Raw genomic sequence first — 19,411 nt, 5'->3', positions numbered from 1 at the left:
CATATGAACACTTATATAAACACTTATATGAATCATGATATTTGTGATCATAATAGATAGCTAATCTTATTCTCCATCAACCAAAGAAAATTTGACGATTTTATGAGTGAACTGAAATAATAAGTAAATAACATATTTTTCCTCTCATTTGCTTTTTGTCTGCTGTGCAGTCTTCATCGCCTGACCCAGGGTGGCGGACCACCCCCTGACTCCACCCCTGGTGGTGCTAAACCCAAGGCCCATTGACACATCTGACAGAGAAGAGGGGAGGAGCAACATGCTGTCACTCAAATGTCTTAATTAGCAGTTTGTGCTCAGAGTACCGCCTCTGTGGAGAGTTAATGAGGCAGGGCCTAATAAGGGAGGGAATAAGGGAGGACCATGCAAAGAACAATCTCGAATGAAAATGAAAGGTTTTGGAATTCAAAGAAGTTAAAGACACACTGTCTTCATTTGCACAAATTAACATAAGTATAGGTTTTTGAAAGTGACTCAGCTGGACTGATGCTCAAATACAGTACTTGAGCTGCCAGTACTATAACAGCCTCTTGAGAGTAACCTGAGCTAACGAACATTGGATGACTTCAGTGAAGTAACAGAATTTTTGAATTCACATTGACTGCAATTTAGCTGCCAAAAACATTATTTCAGGACCAGTTTCCAGATCGACATTTCACGTCTAACAGTCTCAAAATAATCTCATTGTGTTTGTTTGTGTGTGTATGTATGTGTGGGCAACTTAAAGGGATAGCATCTACCCAAAAATAAAAATTATGTGATAATTTACTCACCCTCATGTTGTTAAATCTTTATGACTGCTTTTCCTCCATGGAACTCAAAAGGAGATGTTAAGCCTCTCCATTCACTTACGTACATTATATGAAAAGGATGCAATGAACTGAATGGTGATTGAAGGCCCCTGCACACCTTCTATGAAAATCAAAGAATGAACAGGTTTGACATCATTTAGAACAAAATGTGGCCAAAAATAAGTTGTTTTGAGTTTGTTTCGTGATTCGTAAGAGCTCGTCAGGGCGAACTTTCAGGAAAAATTCTTACCGGCTGCTAAACACATTCTTACTGTCATTGGTCCACGTCATCAGTAGGTGTGACCTGGAGCTCCACCTTCTTTGATGCCAACAATTAATTCCCGTTCAGTCAATTAAGATCAGTCAACATGAGCACACCGGTTTGCAGAATTATTAGCGAGCTGGTGCAAACTTACCTACAGTACATTTGTACGATTATTCGTGTAGAGACATTTTGCAAGAACATGTCATGTGACTTTTTTGTTTAATTGGTCAACCAAAGGAATCAAATCTACTCAAATACTCTTAAGTGCGCATTCACTCATGTGCCATCTGCAGCCGAAAGCAGAACACATCTGCCAAAAGTTAGATCATCATTCTTTTGTCTGTATTCTATCCATTAACACATTAGCATAAGCTATTAGGATATGATGGCTGTGTTTAGCATGTTAGCGCATTAGCACCATGAATGCACAAGGTAAACATTACACATTACACATTATCTACTGCATATATAGTACTTTAAATCATCACTGAGTTGTTAAAACAGCTTCTTTTACTGATCTCGTGTACATTTTACTCAAAGAATGAGGCATGAAGTCATTGATAACATTTTTTAATGTCATATTAGTTGTTGTTCACGTGTAGTCTTGAGCATCCTCATATTTAAATGCTCCTCTAAATGCCTCCTCCAGCAGCGTGGTGGGTGTCTGAATGTTCGCAAACAAGTCGTTGCTCGGCTGTTTTGAACTTCTTTTTGCTCTGAGCGAAAAACTAAGAAGCACTTCGCCGTGAGTGTGCTGGGGCCTTGAGGCTAACATTCTGCCTTACATCTCATTAAGTGTTCCACAGAAGCAACAAAGTCATACAGTTTGGGAACAACATGAGGGTGAGTGAATCATGACAACAGATTTGGCATTTTTGGGTGATTTTATCCCTTTAAGCCTGTTAAAGTTTCTAAGGGCTATTAAAACAACAATGTTCTTTTCTATTCCAATGTTTTGTTTCCTTGGTGTTATTTGAGTGCTCAGTAACTGCAACGACAGAAAATAAAGTAGATCTCCTTTCAAAGCAAATCCCTCTACATACCCTTTACCAAAACTGATGCGTCGGCATTATGAAACCATTTCTGGCTACTTATTTTAAAAGCCTACATTGATGACTGCATCACATATCTGACTGCTAACCTTTTACAACAACACTCACTTACTGACATAATGTGGCTTATCACGGAGGTCAGATGAGCTTTTCTTGCCAACTGAACCAGTCAGATGCGAATCACAGTGATTTTGAAGCATAATTCAAAAGAAATTCAGAAAGTATTTCAAACAATATTTCAAACGCATTTGTTGTTAATTATTTGTGGTGTTTGCTAAGGCAAGCGGCACTATTTCTGATCATTTAGTAAGGGATTTAAACAAACTAAACCTAAGTAACTTCGACATGTTACTTACTTCGCACTATTTGTGTTAAAGACAAGAATGATAGGGTACAACGGGGCTAAAGGCACCCCTTAAGGAAATGTAGCTTTTTTCATGGTCACAAAATGTATCAAGGTCAAAACAAAGTATTTATTTTTATTGAATATTGATGGAGTAACATAATTTGTGTGAAAAGAAATAACAATGGAAGGTTGTTTTGCTTAAAATTCAGTTTGTTTTTAAAAAAAGGTGGTAAGGGAGCCTTTTACCCCACACTTGGGGTAAAAGGCCCCTAGGGGGTTTAAAGTGATATTGTGTAGATACTGGGGCAATAGTTATAGTGCAAAATTTGTCAACTTATGCAAATAATATAAGACAGTAAAAGCTTTTTTTAAATAACAAATTAAGATGATACTTACTCAAAATAATCACTACAGTAAAGTGTTTACCATTTCCTGTTAATTTCAAACACATTTGGCATTTTATTACATCTTAAGTATTCTATAAACAAACTAATCTCTATTATAATTGAATCAGTCAATGTGAGTCCACTTTGAACATTTTTCAGGGACAAACAGGTGTTTAGAAAAGTGATGTGGTTGTTTTTGATGCTATTATGTGTTTTGGGAGAAAATAAAATTAATGGAGCCTTTTACCCAGCAGAGCCTTTAGCCCTGTTGTACCCTACCTCAAATTGTGCATTTTTAATTTAATTTAATTTCTTGGGAGAGGTGAAGTAATACTTTTCTATTTTTTTCTAATATACCCTATCTTTCACCTATCATCAGATGATTATAGGGCTGAAATATCCCATAGACTTATACTGATGTAGGGACCCGAGTCATATCTAATAGGGAACAGAATATCAGACACAAGGGGGTGAGCTCATTTGACTTGGGCCAGTAGGTAACCACCAAGCAACCACCCAGAAAACCATAGCAACTACCTAGCAATGCCCTGGCAACCACCCAGTGCACCCTAGCAACTGAACAACAACATACTAAAAACCACCTAGAACACCTTAGCATTGTGGTGGCAACTTTGGCACATGCACCACTCACATTTTCATCACAAAATGTAAAAATCCATTTACATATATGTGCAATTAGGTGAAGGAGCAATAGCGCATTTTACAATAAGGGTCAGCCAGACTATCTACGTAATGCCCTTTCTCCCCCTCCATTCTAGATAACATCAGGAAGCCTTTAAGCCTTCAAGGGTTGGAATCACAGGCCTGAGTGGGTGTTGATAGTACTTCCTTTTTTATGCAGATCTGAGGTCAGTGTTCTAGTTTCACTGTTCATTATTGTGGTTTGGGATTAGGCCAGTCTTTTACCCAATGCAAGGTCAAGACAACATGGTGTAAATTCCTTTAAATTCCATCAGTCATCCCTGTTTCATGCATATAATGCAGAGAGAAACCTGCTGTAATAACAGTAACAACATTAACACCTGCATCTACATGCCTTATGAAACCTATTAAATCATACATAGAGATGATGTCCAAAGACAGATCTTTTCAGAATAATCATTCTTGCTCACCACTTTGGTAATCCAAAACTAAGACCCTTGTATACATGTAACATTGAGCACACGTACTGTAGATGCACACTAATATGTTGATAACCACCTAGAACAAGCTTATTCAAAAAAATCACGTGATCAGTTTAATTTCAGCACTAAATGTATACATTTGTACACTCACTATAATAACACTGTTTTCCCCATCTCATTACAAGTTAACATTATTGGAGTCACTTATGGAGTTTAAGAAATGTGGGTAGAACATTCAGTGCAACTTCCTAAGATCCCTGCCTTTCACCTGACCATAAAAACCTCATCAAAGCTTTATTACCTGATTGTAAAGCGAAATGAGACTAATTATAGATATGAAGTCATCAGGACAGGACAGGTAATGCATTTCCTTGGTAAGTCATGTGATGATTCTTTGGCCTTCAAGTGAGAGGTAAACTTTTTATTTTCATGTAAAAATAAATCGGGAACCTTGTCAGTTGATATACAAAAAGAGAAATGAATTAATAAAAAATGGCATAAACTATGAGGTCAGTGATTTGGGATCACTTTGTTTCATGATTTATGTTGTGAACATGCATTAACCTGTGAGTGCTATTTTTGTGGTTTCTGAATCTAAATAATAGGCTGAGACTGGGGCTAGTTGTCACATTAATTATGAAGTCTAATTAGATAATTAAGTGTTGTTGTTTTTTTCAAGAAGTGGTTTTGTATGTTGGTTTTAAACACCTATAGTTCAAAACTCTTTTACTTTAATATTTTTGTGAATTCTATCCTCCAAACTAAAATAACAATATAATATTTTTGAAGTAAGCAGTTGGGTAAACCAGTGAACATTATAAAACCACACTGGCGTACATTCAGGCAAAAATATAATTATAACTATATAATGAAAGCAGATTTTAACCAAGAGTTTGAACTGTCTTCTCAGGATAAGGCACGGGCTATACTGCATAAATGTAAGGTTGAGGCAAGGTGTCACATCTCTATCAGGACAGGTTGTCACATGTGTTTTATTTGTCATAAATGTATACAATTTATCAATTACAATAGTTATTGGCCAAAACAATGGTTATACCACTAATGGGGCATGTTGTCACAAATGGTTAACATGTGATCAATGAACTCATGTTTCTTGGGCAATAACGGTGAATCTGTTCAATACATTTTTGTAGCCAAGACTTTCAAATGGACTTTCAAAGATAAACATACTCTGAGAAATATTCACTGGAGTAAAAGGTGTGACAACTAGCCCTGGTCTCCTCTTATTAAAATAGCTTAGTGCAGAATGTTAACCACCAGGTGGCAGCAAAGATTAGTTTAATCCCTGTCAACAAAAGGAGTTAGTGAAGGGGAGCAGATCTCCAGGACAATAAATGCACATTATAAAATTCGGAAGAAAATTCAGAATGTCTCAGAAAAAGAAATGCTATTGTCCATTTAGAGCTGGTAGCTGGTTTAAGCTGGAGAGCTATAAAGTGCACAAAAACCCTCTAAAACTCAAACATTTTGAATCTCAAACATTTTTAAAGTATTACAATGATACGTTCTAAAATCCTCCCTGAAATATGTTGTGCTGATATATGTTCTCATTTCATTGGTCTTCTCATTTGTTGTGATCTTCTTAATTTTGTGTAATTCTGTTCTGCTTACAATAATTTGAAAGGAATAGCTCACCCCAAAAAATTAAAATTCTCACAATCCAATCGGTTTTGGGTGAGAACAGACCAAAATAAAACTTCTTTTTCACTATAAAACTTTGAAGCTTTGACCAAAAACGTTGAATCTCCAAAAAGCATATAAAGGCAGCATAAAAAAGTAATCCATAAAACTCCAGTTGTATAATCTATGTCTTCTGAAGTGCTCCAGTCAGTTTTGGGTGAGAACTCTTTTTTTTAATGTACAACTTGCCATCTTGCAGTCTCCTTGGCAATCATGATTTCAAGTTCGATTACACTTGCGCATGTGCAGAGCGCTAGATGGCTCTAGGAAGTGTAATTGAGCTTGAAATTATGATTGCCAAGGAGCCTGCTGAAGGCAAGATTTGTAGTAAAAAAGGAGTTATATTCTGGTTTGTTCTCATGCAAAACCAATCGGATCGCTTCAGAAGACATGGATTTAAGGAATATTCCTGGTTCAGTACAAGTAAGCTCAATCGACAGCATTAGTGGCATAATATTGATTACCACAAAAATTATTTCAACCCGCCCCTCCTTTTCTTTAAAAAAAAAAAAAGGTGAACATCTGGGTTCCAGTGAGGCACTTACAATGGAAGTGAATGGGGGCCAATTTTTGAACGTTAAAATACTCACTTCAAAAGTTTCAAAAGTATAGCCACAAGACATAAACTATATCTGTGATAACATGATTTAGCATGATAAAATCCCATACTAACCGTTTCTGTGTAAAGTTATAGCCAATTTTGCAACTTTGTTCCCATGACGATGTAATGTCATCAAACCTTAAAACCCTAAAATGACTGTAAAAATGTCTATTTAAACAACTTTACAGCTAAAACAATACATGCATTTTAACAGTAGCATGCTTTTATAATATAATAAGCTTCACATTTCTGCCTTAATATTCAAAATTCAAAAATTGGCCACATTCACTTCCATTGTAAGCGCCTTACTGTAACTCGATTTTTGCTTCTTTTTTTTTTTTAAGAAAAGGAGGGGCGGATTGACATCATTTTTTGTGGTTATCTCCATTATTCCACAAATGCTATTATTGAGTATCATTGATTACTTTTATGCTGCCTTTATGTGCTTTTTAGAGCTTCAAAGTTCTGGTCACCATTCATTTGCATTGTATGGACTTACATAGCTGAGATATTCTTCTAAAAATCTTCATTTGTGTTCTGCAGAAGAAAGAAATTCATACACATCTGGGATGGCATGAGGGTGAGTGAATGATGAGAGTATTTTCATTTTTGGGTGAACTATCCCTTTAAACCAGTGCCATCATAACAAAACTGGCATCATAATCAACTATGAGTTTGCTTTTAATCAGACATTTTTTTTTTAGTAATATTCAATGCCGTAGGAACATAGAAAATAAGTTTTTGAACATAGTTACATTAATACATCACTAACATTGCCAGAAAAAAAAATATTTTGCATAACTTGCAGTTCTTTTATGATGTTACATGTTTTCAGTACTTTTTAAAAGGTTTACATGATTTTATGCCATTAACAAAATGTGAGAAATTTGGTTTACAGACAGCCCATTTGCTCTTGTGTATATTGTATTTGCCCTGTAAAATTAATAACCACACAATATGCTTCTTTACATTTCAATATATAATCATTAGTCTACAATATCACCCCCAAATGCATTATTCTTAGCACATCCCTATTTTCACTTTCCAAATCCTCCCAAAATAATCTTGCATAAATAAAATGGTAAAACAACTGCAGAACTGTCTCTTTCTCAACTCCACAGTATTTACATGTGTATGAAATGTTTTTTTTTTTTTTTTTTTTTTAACAAAACATTTCCTTTTGTTTCCAGTGGCAAAAGCATCAGCGTCATGAATGTGATCCGCGCGTCTTTTCAAAAGTCTTTAGAAAGGGGAGGAGCTAGTCAAATAAAGGCTGGCTATAAATTCTGCCTCACTCACTCAGCTGATTCAGTCATTGATAAGTGCTGGAGTGTGGTGAGTGTTGTCTTCCGTGGACATTCAGTTCCCACGCGACGTCTAAACTTGCTTTATATGATTTACACGCACTCTACTGGAACAAGCGCATAAACGCAGTGCTCATAGCCACTGGTTTATAAATTTCTCTTATTAATGGTTTTTCCTCGGGTCACTCCTTTAGGAGTGTGCAGTCCACCTGCGGTCCGGTCAAACTGCGCGTCTCAACGCCAATGGATTACAGTAACCTGATGGCGCCTCCAGTGCCGCCCCACAAACCCAAATCCCCCCCGTCTGCGCACTCTCAGGGGCGGCTGTTAAAGTGTGTTTTTCTCGGGGACGGAGCTGTGGGGAAAACCAGCCTGATTGTCAGCTACACAACTAATGGATATCCGACAAAATACGTCCCGACAGCGTTCGACGATTTCTCTGGTGAGTCCCTGAATGCGTAAACTGTGCCATGGCTGCGCTCCAGAGTGCATTGTTTGATGTGTTGCGAACTGGACACACACACACACTTTATTTATTTATTTATTTATTTATATTTATTATTTTATATATATATATATATATATATATTTTAAATCTCATTCTTTATTTAAACAATTGCATTCAAAACGAATTTTACGCATTAGACATTAGTCTATTAGTTGTTAAAAAATAAAATGGACATGAACTTTATTCACGTCAGGATTTTAGGTTTAAAAGTAGCCTGTATGCAAAAGGGAACCTTTTTAGTTGTTTTGTTTAGTTGTCCATTGAATTTTTAGTCTATGTTTTTGTATATCAATTAATATGACGTCATAACAAAATTTTTAATTTGGTCATAAATTACTCAGACCCTTATATTGTTCCAAAACCTTATGACTGACTTACTTCTGTGGAGCACAAAATTAGATGTTAGGCAGAATGTAAGAAATAAGAACATTAAAGAAATAAAGTCAATTAGGTTTCACCATGAGTAAATGATGACAGGATTTTCATTTTTGGGTGAACTATTCCTTAAATAATAGTGTATCTAACATATTAGTACTACTTTCAATCAAAGTACTTTTTTAAAAATTATTATTAATAATAATAATTATTATTATTATTATTATTATTATTATTATTATTACCTTAAATGGTTTATTTCACTATTTGTGAATGACTCAGAGTCAGAATGCCAGCATAGCTCTGGTCAAATCCCCAGTAAATATCCACAAGCATGTCTTTGTTATTATAAAGCCTTTTTGCAATGACTCTTGACCTGAAAATCTGGCTCATGAAATCCATTGGGTCCACTTACTGCAAAATCCCCTGATAGATATTGTGCACTGGAGCCCCGCGGTGATGTCATACTCATGCTCTTGGAACCATATCTGACATCTGTAAACCGATTTCAGAGTAGTTATGCAATTCAACAGGTGACACTTTGGGGGGGAAAGGGGCTGAATTAAAGAGTTCACATGACAGGGATTTGGAGACATTTACACAATGGGCGCTTGAAGGCTAGAACACTGAAGTGGCAAACCATCACCAGGACCTCAATGTTACTGTGTTTCAAAAGATCAGTTTACTGTGCCATGTTGGATTGAACATTCCCATCAATTTTAACAGCCTTTGCAGTCCTTCAAATACAAAAAGGATGAAATAGATAGCAAACCCAAATTATATATTTGCAGTTCCTTACACAGACCAAAACAAAAAAGTAACCAGTCAAATATTACTATCTTAATGGAATAGTTCACCTCAAAATTCCAAATACAGTGAATGGGGACTGGAGCTTTCAAGTTTCAAAAAGGACGTAAAACACCATAAAATTTGTCCATACAACTTGTGTGCTACATTCTAAGTCTTCTGAAGCCATATGATAGTTGTGTGTGTGTGGAACAGATGGAAATTTACGTTGTTATATGCTGAAAATCTTAATATCTGCCGTAGCTGTCCTTGGCATGTTGGTAAGAGTTCATGAAAGTAGTAGTGAAGTCTGATTGATTAACATCTTTATATGGATTCAGATCTTTTCAGTGAATAAGAAGATCTTGTTCACAAATCACACTGATCTCATTCTTGAGTTCAACCCAATGACTCAAAAAAAAAAAAAAGAATCCAGATTCCCAATTAATGTTTTTTGTGTGTGTATTTGTGAACTATACCCTTTGTATGGTGTTTGATCCATGAGAGCCCACTGTACAATGTGTTTGTTTACAGAGTTAGATGACTAAATTGAAACAGGTGCATCTGTTGGAAGTAAAATTACTCATTCCTTTTTGTGGCTCTTTCTCCAGCGGCCGTACAGGTGGATGGTCAGCCAGTGAGACTGCAGCTTTGTGACACTGCTGGACAGGTAAGAACATCAATGCACCACCTGTACCATGATCCACCCAGTCAGATGTTCAAACAATACTAATAGAAACTCACTCTAGTTTGCAAACACTCTTTGTGTGGCCCACATTGAAGGAAGTTGATGTCATGTTGATTTCCATTCAATTTGAATATACCTCAAAAGGGAGAATCAATATTGCATGCTTAAAGCCTTGTTCACACTGTCAACTACTTGAAGTGACAAAATGACGACAGTATATGCAATTCATTTTTAATGAGAGTTGGCGATTTTCTGCGACACAAGCTACCGTTGGCAACGCAATGCAAATGTGTCACTGTTTTATTTGTTCTATTTTTGATTAGTTTCTGCTCTCATCAGACTGTGAATTCAGTGGCTGTAGCTCGAAAGTTCTGCTGCTAAAATTGGTCTGTGCTTACCAAAATCAAACTACTGCCCCTAGTGGACAAAGCTGGAAGTGTCGTTGAACATATGGGCACGTGTGAGATTCAGTTTTAAATTATGTAATACAGTTAACAGGAATGCAAATTTTGTTAACTCTACCTCCTAACCCAAACACCAACCCTAAACCTGACCGTCAGTGGAGTAAATTTAATTTTAGGGCGAAAATGGAACTTCACACTCAACATTGCTTATGTGAATGCAATTACTTCCTGGTTTCCATGGGACCAGAACCTGTGTTTTAGAGGTAGCTCTAGAGTGAAAGGTGACGATGGTTGAAATTATGTAAAAATGTCTAACTACTGATGGCGCTTGTCAGTAATTTGGTAGAATGAGGTTTATTTCAAATTACATGAACTTTCAGAAGCAACATGTAGATTTCCTGTGTGATCATGTAGCCCACATGCAGGCATACAGTATAATACAAGTGTGGAAAGCCATGTCAGAAATTGCCAGCATTCTGAGTGAGGTTGATTCATAAATTGAATCGATTTAAATGCTAACACATTCCCCTGCATGATGTTGATTCTCAAAACAGAGTGACATCGTAAATTTACCCATATTCTCTTTTGTAATAAGATTTTCATTAGCTATGGCAAGTTGCACATCCCACCAATAACGTTAGAGCGTCCAGCAGCAAGAGCATCTAATACTGACCAACAGTAAAGCAACCTCCAGCAATAAAATTGCTGTCAGTTTGAACCTTGATCTTTTTATTTTGAAGTGAATAAGAGCATTTCTGTGTCTCTCCGAAAAGAGAATTTGGAAAATGGAGCAAGTTGTTGAGCAGTAAAATCTAGCAATTACAGAAGATTGATGGTGATGCCCTACTGTAAGGAAACCTGTGGAAAGAACAATCCTCAAGTTATTGGCACTTCCATTTATTAGAACTCATGCAGGCTTGGACAGGGTACCATGCAACCACTGGTTGTGCCTCCAAGCAATGTTTCTAATGCCAAAGATTTCAATGCTATTTGTTTAAGAGCTGCAGTTGTGTAATATCACTGAAAACAATTTCCATGCCTAGTGCAGCATATATGGATTTGAAAGACCACGGTTACTGCATTCATTCAGATTTTCATTGTGGGTACATTATAATGATTTGAACAAGGGTTTTGTTAGTGCCTTTGACCTTAAGAAACTGACACTCCTTTATTTCATGATTACCCTGGTAAACAAACACACAACTCTGCCCTCTTAGTACATAACCAATAAATCCCTTTATACAACCATGCTGAGACAAGTCGAGGCAAACACAGCAAGATAAGAATTCTCATTTTAGTTATAATAGGTTATACGGCAGGCTTTCATATAGTTTTCAAAGAATAAGGACACATGAACTGTGTCAGAAGTGGAGAAACAAAGACCAATATCTCAAACGTCTATCGCTTTGTGTGATCAGCCGGCTTGGATATACTTCCATTATGTTTTGCAGGTGTCTATGTCAACAAAAGTAAACAGTAGTTCTTTAATCATGATAAGTCAATCAGGTGAAGTCACCTATGCTCTATTAAGTGCTGAGTCAGTATCTGAAGACGGACATAAGTTCATCATATAATTGCATAATAAAAAGTAGATGTGGCAAAGACATTGGAAGGGTTGAGCGCTGTCAAGCTTAATTGGTGTTGTTAAAGATTTGGGAGGCCATGCTCTCCAAAAGCTCTGCAGATTTATACTTTAGTTTGATTTTGTACAGTATAAATGGGACAGGGTGTGCCGGAGTTAAAAACTTTGGCAGAGTTTAAAAGATTAAAGCGTGCACTGCGCGTTCCACATGTCCAATGTTCGTTGTAAACGCAAACCCATAATTTCATTTAATTGCTTCGGGGAATTATAAAACACTCCAGAGCTAGTAAAGGGATTTTATTGTTTGGAATAACAATATGGAATCCTGCAAATGATTTTGAGAAGGCTTCCCAATACCAAGGCCTTATGAAACCTTCTAAATGTTGACCTCCTTAGTTGACCATTTACAATGATTTACATGGTTTATTTAAAGTCAGGGATGGACTTCAGGAATGACCTGAAGAGTGGGGGTGGTGCACATTATAAACCTTATCAGCTTGGCATTAATATTAATTGGGTTACATAACATTCGTCCAATAGTCCTAACTGGTGGATAACCGATATGGGTTTTTTAATAGCCGATGCCAATACCTAAAGGGTGGCTAACATAATGGCGACGTCTATATATAAAATTATGATGTTCATATATATGAACATTATGTATATGAACATGCGGGGGAATATTGTCTGGTTAATCAGCCTGGCACTAGTCCTTACAGGTTTGCTGAAAGCCTGAAAAGCATAAAAACAAGGTCACATTTATCTTTGCATGAAATATTGTCATCTCAATGGAATCCGTGCAAACAGACATTTTGTTTTATGAACATGCGTTGGCGAAGAATTTCCCGACACAAATTTCACATAGGGTTCAAGTTTGGTGAACTTTGACATGTGAATTTGCAGCATTGACCAATGGGAAGTTGCTTGGTTTCCATTCCATGCCTTCTTTAAATTTAGCTGTGCAAAGGTAAATGTGACCACACCTTAAGAGTTACAATTTACCGCTTGCAGCCGGCTACAATATTTTTTTCTTTGCAGCACAGCCAAGCAAAAGAAACTCTTTAAATATGATTATTTCCCAGTTGTAATGGGTACTATGCCCCTGCTTAATGTGAATAGTTGTACCATGATACATTCACTACTGTACATGTGCACCACATTTACCTTCTCTCTTTTTGCCTACCTCAGGATGAATTCGATAAGTTACGTCACTTCTGCTACACAAGGACCGATGTCCTCCTGCTGTGCTTCAGTGTGGTCAGCCCAGCCTCCTTTCAGAACATTGGTGAAAAATGGGTCCCAGAGATTCGCCGCCGTTGTCCACTTACACCCGTGCTGCTGGTGGGTACCCAGTGCGACCTTCGGCAAGACGTCAAGGTCCTCATCGAACTGGCACGCCGCCGCGAGCAACCCGTACCGGAGGAGGATGCCCGTGCCCTGGCGGAGAAAGTTGGTGCGATAGCATATGTGGAATGTTCCGCCCTCACTCAAAAAAACCTGAAAGAGGTGTTCGATGCCGCCATCTCCGTGGGCCTCCGGCATTCTGACAGAAGAGCCAAGCGGGAACGTAAGGTCCACAGTACTGCAGATAAAATGAAAATGCTTTCAAAGTCGTGGTGGAAGAAATACATCTGCATACATTAGCAACAATCGAAGATTGGACATTGATGCATGAACAATATGAAAGATCATTGTTTGGCATACTTCACGCTCCTCATGTGGATGATAGATCATTGATAAGAATCAACATCGGACAATGTTGCTGCTGAAAAAAAAGAGACTAAGGAAAATATTATGCTGATATTACAATTGGCTAGGGAAGGTACAGCAGCCAGCTTCCCTGTACCCAACAGTAAATTACTTCCCAACAGCCAAACTGGAAACTGAAGGATGCTGTTGGGATATTTCAAAGCCAAAACATCTCTGATTATGGATTGAAAAATCATCTACTGCTTTTGTTTGTATAACCAAATATAGTGCCATGGTTTTTATTTATTTACCCATGACTTCTAACTGATTTTGTATGTACGAACATTTGGATGACCACGTTAATTTAACCTCTACATCCCAAAGCCAGTTTTAAAGGAGTTTAGAGGCCACCAGTAATCTACGTCTACACTTAAGTGGTACTCATATCCCAAAGCATCAGTGGACAGTCTTCAAATGAATCTATTCGTAACTGTGGGCCTCAACTTGACTGTTTTGATCCGTTATTTTTGAGACTGTTTGTCCCAGCTTGGGTGTAATTGAAACTTAACTTTGCCTTTGCATTGTGATGGTATTGGATTCTGGTTTTCCAGGAATTGGTAATAGTATCCTATCATGCATAACCCATTACCTTTATATGCCATACAATGCATTGCACTTATGATCACTTGTTAACACCAATTCTCTTTTGTTGAACTGTTATAACTATTTTTCATAGTCTAGTTTTTTTTTTTTTTTTTTTTTTTTCACTTGACTACTCTACTCTAATGTGCCATGTTTTAAGAAATCTTTAATACAAAGTTATTTGGCTAAGTGTCATCCTGTTCAACCAGTGGTAACAGGTATGAACAGCCAATGAGTTTTGTTGAATTTGCTTCTCATTTTTCAGAAGCCCAATCAGAGTCATTTAGTCAGACTTCAACCTCAAACAATAGAGCGCAACAGGAGGGTTCTCAGGAGTAAAATCCCATTAGTTTTCTGTATTGAGAGATTAATTTGTAACAATTTACATATACACTTTTTAAGATAGAAATACCATGGGTTAAGCAATGGGATATGCTTCTGTAGAAGACATAAATCAATGGGATTTCAACTTTTAAAAGTACTATACTACCCACAATCAGTTGAAACCCACTAATCAGGGAAGTCACTGCTAGTTTGGAAACATGAATTGCAGGAACCATGCATAACAGAGAATGCCCAGCTCCCATAAAGCATTGTGAAGTAAAATCAGTTGAATATCTGTACAAAAATGTCTCTATCAAAGAAATTTGAGTGTTATTGAGAGTGACCGCATCACACCGGAATATATAATTTTACAGCAGCGAACCAACACAACTAAAATGGCCTAATTTATGTAATTTAATTGAAAAATAGTGATATCAGCAGCATTTAACCAAATAATTCACAACAAAACTTGTACAGTCCAGGGTCACCTAGGAGCACTAGTGAGTGATGAATCAAATGAATTATCTGAACAAACCGATTTGTTAAAATTACATATATTAAGAAAATTTGCAAAAAACTTACAAAATATTAACTTATTTTCTAATCGTGATTCATTAGTTTCATGTTGTACCAAACCTGCTGATTCAATTACACCATTCGCAATGCATCATGGGATTAGTAGTTCAGTCACAATTAAGTACACAGTCTTTTATATTTTGTCTTTTATTTCCACCAATTTTTTCAAACACTTCTTTGCTTCAAGTCAATGTTGTAATGTTGACATTAATTTCAGAGCTGGATGGTTTGCTTCAAGGTTCATTATTGCCTATGTTGAAAATGAATGGGGGAAAATACTTCCAAAACCAAAGCTGCTTAAACAGTGGGCACTGTCATTGTTGCGCTCTATACAGTCACGCATCAGGAAGCGGCTTCTGTTCTTTATGTACTTTATCAGGGTAATCTACTATAGATTTGTACATTTTATATGATTGCATTTAATTGTCTCTCTTACTCTACAAACACGTTTAAATGGTATGGTGTTTATGAGTGTTTTGTTTGCTGACTGCTATCCATGATTTCCATGGAAAATAAATGTGACATTTTAACAGAAAACTGAATATGTGTTTCTTTGAGTTGATATGTGTGATTGATTGGATGGTGAAAAGTGGGTGAAACACCACAATGAGAGTGTTTACATGCACAGCAATACACTGATAACTATAAATCAGCTTATTTAAAAAACGACAACACAAGAAACCTGCGTTTACTGTAGGCTACATGAGATTTGAAATCACTGGATTATTCTCTGTTTTTGACATCAAAACGTAAACGAGCACGCACACAACACTTGCGCACATTAGATAAGTTCGTAAGAATGCTGGTAAAGGTGTTTATATGAAAAGTGAAATGGTAATTGGAGGTAATTGCCAAAAATCTACCAGTGGTGATCACTTTTTGCTTAAACGTGCTTGTAAACCGATAGGACATGTAAACATGCTCAACGATAGCATTAGCTTAGCATATGCTACACCTAGTAAGCACATATACTTCTGATATCTGTGAAAGACAGCATCAGAAAACATTTGTAAAGCATCATGTTTTATTTAAAGTATCTTATTTATGCACAAACATCTTCCAGGTTTCAGGTGAACATCTTTGCAACGTACATGTGCTAGCATAAAATGCAGGTTATTTATGGGATCAAAATCCCTTCAAAAGTATTGTGGTCACAGATCCAAAAATAATAAGCGTGAATCAAAATAAAAAGTGTGAATCAAAAAATAATAAGCGCAAAAATAAATAAAAAGTGCAGATCAAAATAATAAGTGCAAATCAAAATAATTAGCGCAGATCAAAAAATAACAAGCATTTATCAAAAATGTATAAACACATTTAAAATATGCTGCAAAAAACAACAGAAAAATTAAAGCAAAGTCATCAGAATTGCAAACAAAATCATGTGTTCCTTGGTTATATTACTGTTCTTTTGTGCTCTCTGACAATTCTGCTCATATTAAATTTTTTTTTTTTATTTTTTTTTTTGTACGCTTACGCTGTATTTTTCTTTGCTTTTGTTTCCAAGTTCTGCGCTTGGTTTTCTGAAACTTGTAAGAGATTCATGTAAATCAGGGGGCATTTTGCATCCCTATTTGTCCACTAGTTCTTGATCGACAGCTCCTCCTCTAGCCAATCTTTCAAAGAGGGCAGGTGACGTCATTCCAATGCAACTCCGACGGCTGCTGCTCAATATTATATTATTTGTGGTTGATAGATATGCTGCTTGTGTCTGTTTTGAGTATTTTCTGTCAGCTCTAGGAAACAATGTGTTGTCCGAGTAGGCCATTATCATAGTCCGTTAACACATGTATCGAGTCAGATTAATTTAGTTAGCAGAGTCTTTAATTTAGGCATTATTTAAGACTTCCTTGTTTGTAGGTTTTTGGCTGCATATCTAAAAATAAACAAAAAACAAGGCTGGAAAAATTGGATGTTTGATGCATGTTTTTACTAGCTGTACTAATGTAGTCGCGAGTTCAGAACCCAATTTGATCTGCTTTTTCCATGTTGCTGAATGTGCAGTTATGTACTGATCCTACGTTGGTATCGCTGGCATGGCTACATGTAGTTTATTTTTCCACGATACTGAAGCGAAATCAGAAACAAATTACTTACAGTCATACAACCAACTCCAAAGTGTGCATGTATGTGTCAGCAATAATGCACACCTTTTAGATTTTTGATATACAACCCCAAGTCCGAAAAAGTTGGGACAGTATGAAAAATGCTAATAAAACCAAAAAGGAGTGATTTGTAAATTATATTCACCCTTTGCTATAGTGAAAGCACTACAACTACACATTATATGATGTTTTACCTTGTGAATTTCATTTTTTTTTATTTTATTTTTTTTAATGTACAGTAATTTCAAATCAGATGATTGCAACACACTCCAAAAAAGTTGGGACAGGGCCAATTTAAGACTAATAACAATTTGACAAGTTAAAATAACAAGGCAGTGTGAAACAGGAGATGTGAAACAGGTGAGGCAATCATGTCATAGTATATAAGGAGCCTCTAAAAACAGCCTAGACCTTCAAGAGTAAGGATCATTCAAGACTTGTCAATTTGCCAACAAATGCTTCAGCAAATAATCCAGCACTTTGAGAACAATGTTCCCCAAAGACAAATTGGAAGGATTTTGGGCATTTCACCCTCTACAGTGCACAATATAGTTAAAAGATTCAAGGAATCTGGTCAAATCTTGGTGCGTTAAAGGCAAGACGAAAACCACTTCTGAATGCATGTGATCTCTGATCCCTCAGACATCACTATCTTAAAAAACATCATTCATCTGTAATGGATATCATGAACATGGACTTGGGATTACTTTAGTAAACCATTGTTAGTCAACACCATTCGCCACTGCATCCACAGATGCAAGTTAATACTTTACTATGCAAAGCAGAAGCCCTACATCAACACTGTCCAGAAGCGCTGCTGACTTCTCTGGGCTCGGTCTCATCTTAGATGGAAAGTAGAACAGTGGAACCATGTTTTTTGGTCCGATGAGACCACATTTCAAATAGTTTTTGAAAAACACAGCTGTCGTGTTATCCAGGCCAAAGAGGAAAAAAACCATCCAAGCTGTTATCAGTGTCAGTTCTAAAAGCCAGCGTCTGTATGGGCCAGGGGTGTGTCAGTGCCCATGGCATGGGTAACTCGCACATCTGTGAGGGCACCATTAATGCAGACAGATATGTAAAAATTTTGGAGGAGCATATACTGCCATCCAGCACCGTCTTTTCCAGGGATGTCCTGGCATTATCAGCAGGACAACTTCAAACCACATACTGGCCGAATAGACAGAGAGTGCAGGTGCTAGATGGGTCTGCCTGCAGTCCTGACCATCTCCAATTGAGAATGTGTGGTGCATTATGAAGCACACCATGCAGCAACGAAGATCCCGTTCAGATGTGCAGCTGAAGACCTGCATAATGGATGAATGGGGGAAAATTCCACTTTTTAAACTTAACAAATTTGTGTCTTCAGTGCCTAAATGCTTAATAAGTGTTATTAGAAGAAATGGTGACATTTCACAGTGATAAACACTCGACTGTACCAATTTTTTGGAGTGTTTTGCAATCATCTGATTTGAAATTACTGTACATAAAAAAACAAAAAAAACATCATGGTTACTTGTGTAACCTCCGTTCCCTGATGGAGGGAACGAGACGTTGTGTCAATGTAGTGACACTAGGGGTCACTCTTGGGAGCCCGAGACACCTCTGGTCTTTGATAAAAGGCCAATGAAAATTGGCGAGTGTTATTTGCATGCCACTCCCCCGGACATACGGGTATAAAAGGAGCTGGTATGCAACCACTCATTCAGGTTTTATGTTGAGGAGCCGATATAAGGTCTGGCCATTTCAGCGGGTAGTTCAGCGTTGTGGCAGGAGGGACACAATGTCTTGTTCCCTCCATCAGGGAACGGAGGTTACACAAGTAACCATGTCGTTCCCTATCTGTCATTCACTCGACGTTGTGTCGATGTATTGACACTAGGGGTCCCTATACGAAACGCCACAATTGGCAATCTGTGTTACGTGAACTGGCGGTGTGTGGTGGGCAGACTACTGTGTGCCTCATAGCCAGCACACCAGGTTGACCTGTAACCTCCCCCAACATAGTTATGAGTGTCGAATGGCCCTTTTTTGGGGACAAGTCGACTACCCAAAAGATAGAGACAGGCTTAGCCCAGTCGTGTCCTCTTTTCCCCTTCTTTTTTTCCACTCCCTAAAAAAGA

At 37.2% G+C, this 19,411-nt stretch overlaps 2 protein-coding genes across 2 annotated transcripts in view; both read left to right on the top strand.

The window, feature by feature from the left end:
* LOC127429566 (reticulon-2-like) overlaps positions 1-786 on the top strand; it is a 37,356-nt gene extending 36,570 nt beyond the window's left edge. The window contains exon 10 of the mRNA XM_051678686.1: positions 171-786. Within this exon, the coding sequence (XP_051534646.1) occupies positions 171-246 (76 nt within the window). The 3' untranslated portion in view covers positions 247-786. The remainder of the gene's footprint in view (positions 1-170) is intronic.
* Positions 787-7,633: 6,847 nt separating this feature from the next.
* Positions 7,634-15,720, top strand: rhoub (ras homolog family member Ub). Its single transcript, XM_051678702.1, has 3 exons — positions 7,634-8,051; positions 9,890-9,948; positions 13,141-15,720. The coding sequence occupies exons 1-3, from the start codon at positions 7,853-7,855 to the stop codon at positions 13,594-13,596; spliced, it is 714 nt and encodes a 237-aa protein (XP_051534662.1). The 5' UTR covers positions 7,634-7,852; the 3' UTR covers positions 13,597-15,720.
* The last annotated feature ends 3,691 nt before the right edge of the window (positions 15,721-19,411 follow it).

Source organism: Myxocyprinus asiaticus, chromosome 39, assembly GCF_019703515.2.
Source record: "Myxocyprinus asiaticus isolate MX2 ecotype Aquarium Trade chromosome 39, UBuf_Myxa_2, whole genome shotgun sequence".
Lineage (NCBI taxonomy): Eukaryota > Metazoa > Chordata > Actinopteri > Cypriniformes > Catostomidae > Myxocyprinus > Myxocyprinus asiaticus.
The sequence above is the reverse complement of the archived record's forward strand: the minus strand, read 5'-3'. Positions and strand labels throughout refer to the sequence as shown.

Excerpts from the sequence above, each read along its gene's own strand:
- rhoub (XM_051678702.1), top strand. The coding sequence starts at position 7,853 with ATGGATTACAGTAACCTGATGGCGCCTCCAGTGCCGCCCCACAAACCC. Across the intron at positions 8,052-9,889 it reads AGCGTTCGACGATTTCTCTG|CGGCCGTACAGGTGGATGGT; the intron begins GTGAGTCCCTGA and ends CTCTTTCTCCAG. Across the intron at positions 9,949-13,140 it reads TTTGTGACACTGCTGGACAG|GATGAATTCGATAAGTTACG; the intron begins GTAAGAACATCA and ends TGCCTACCTCAG.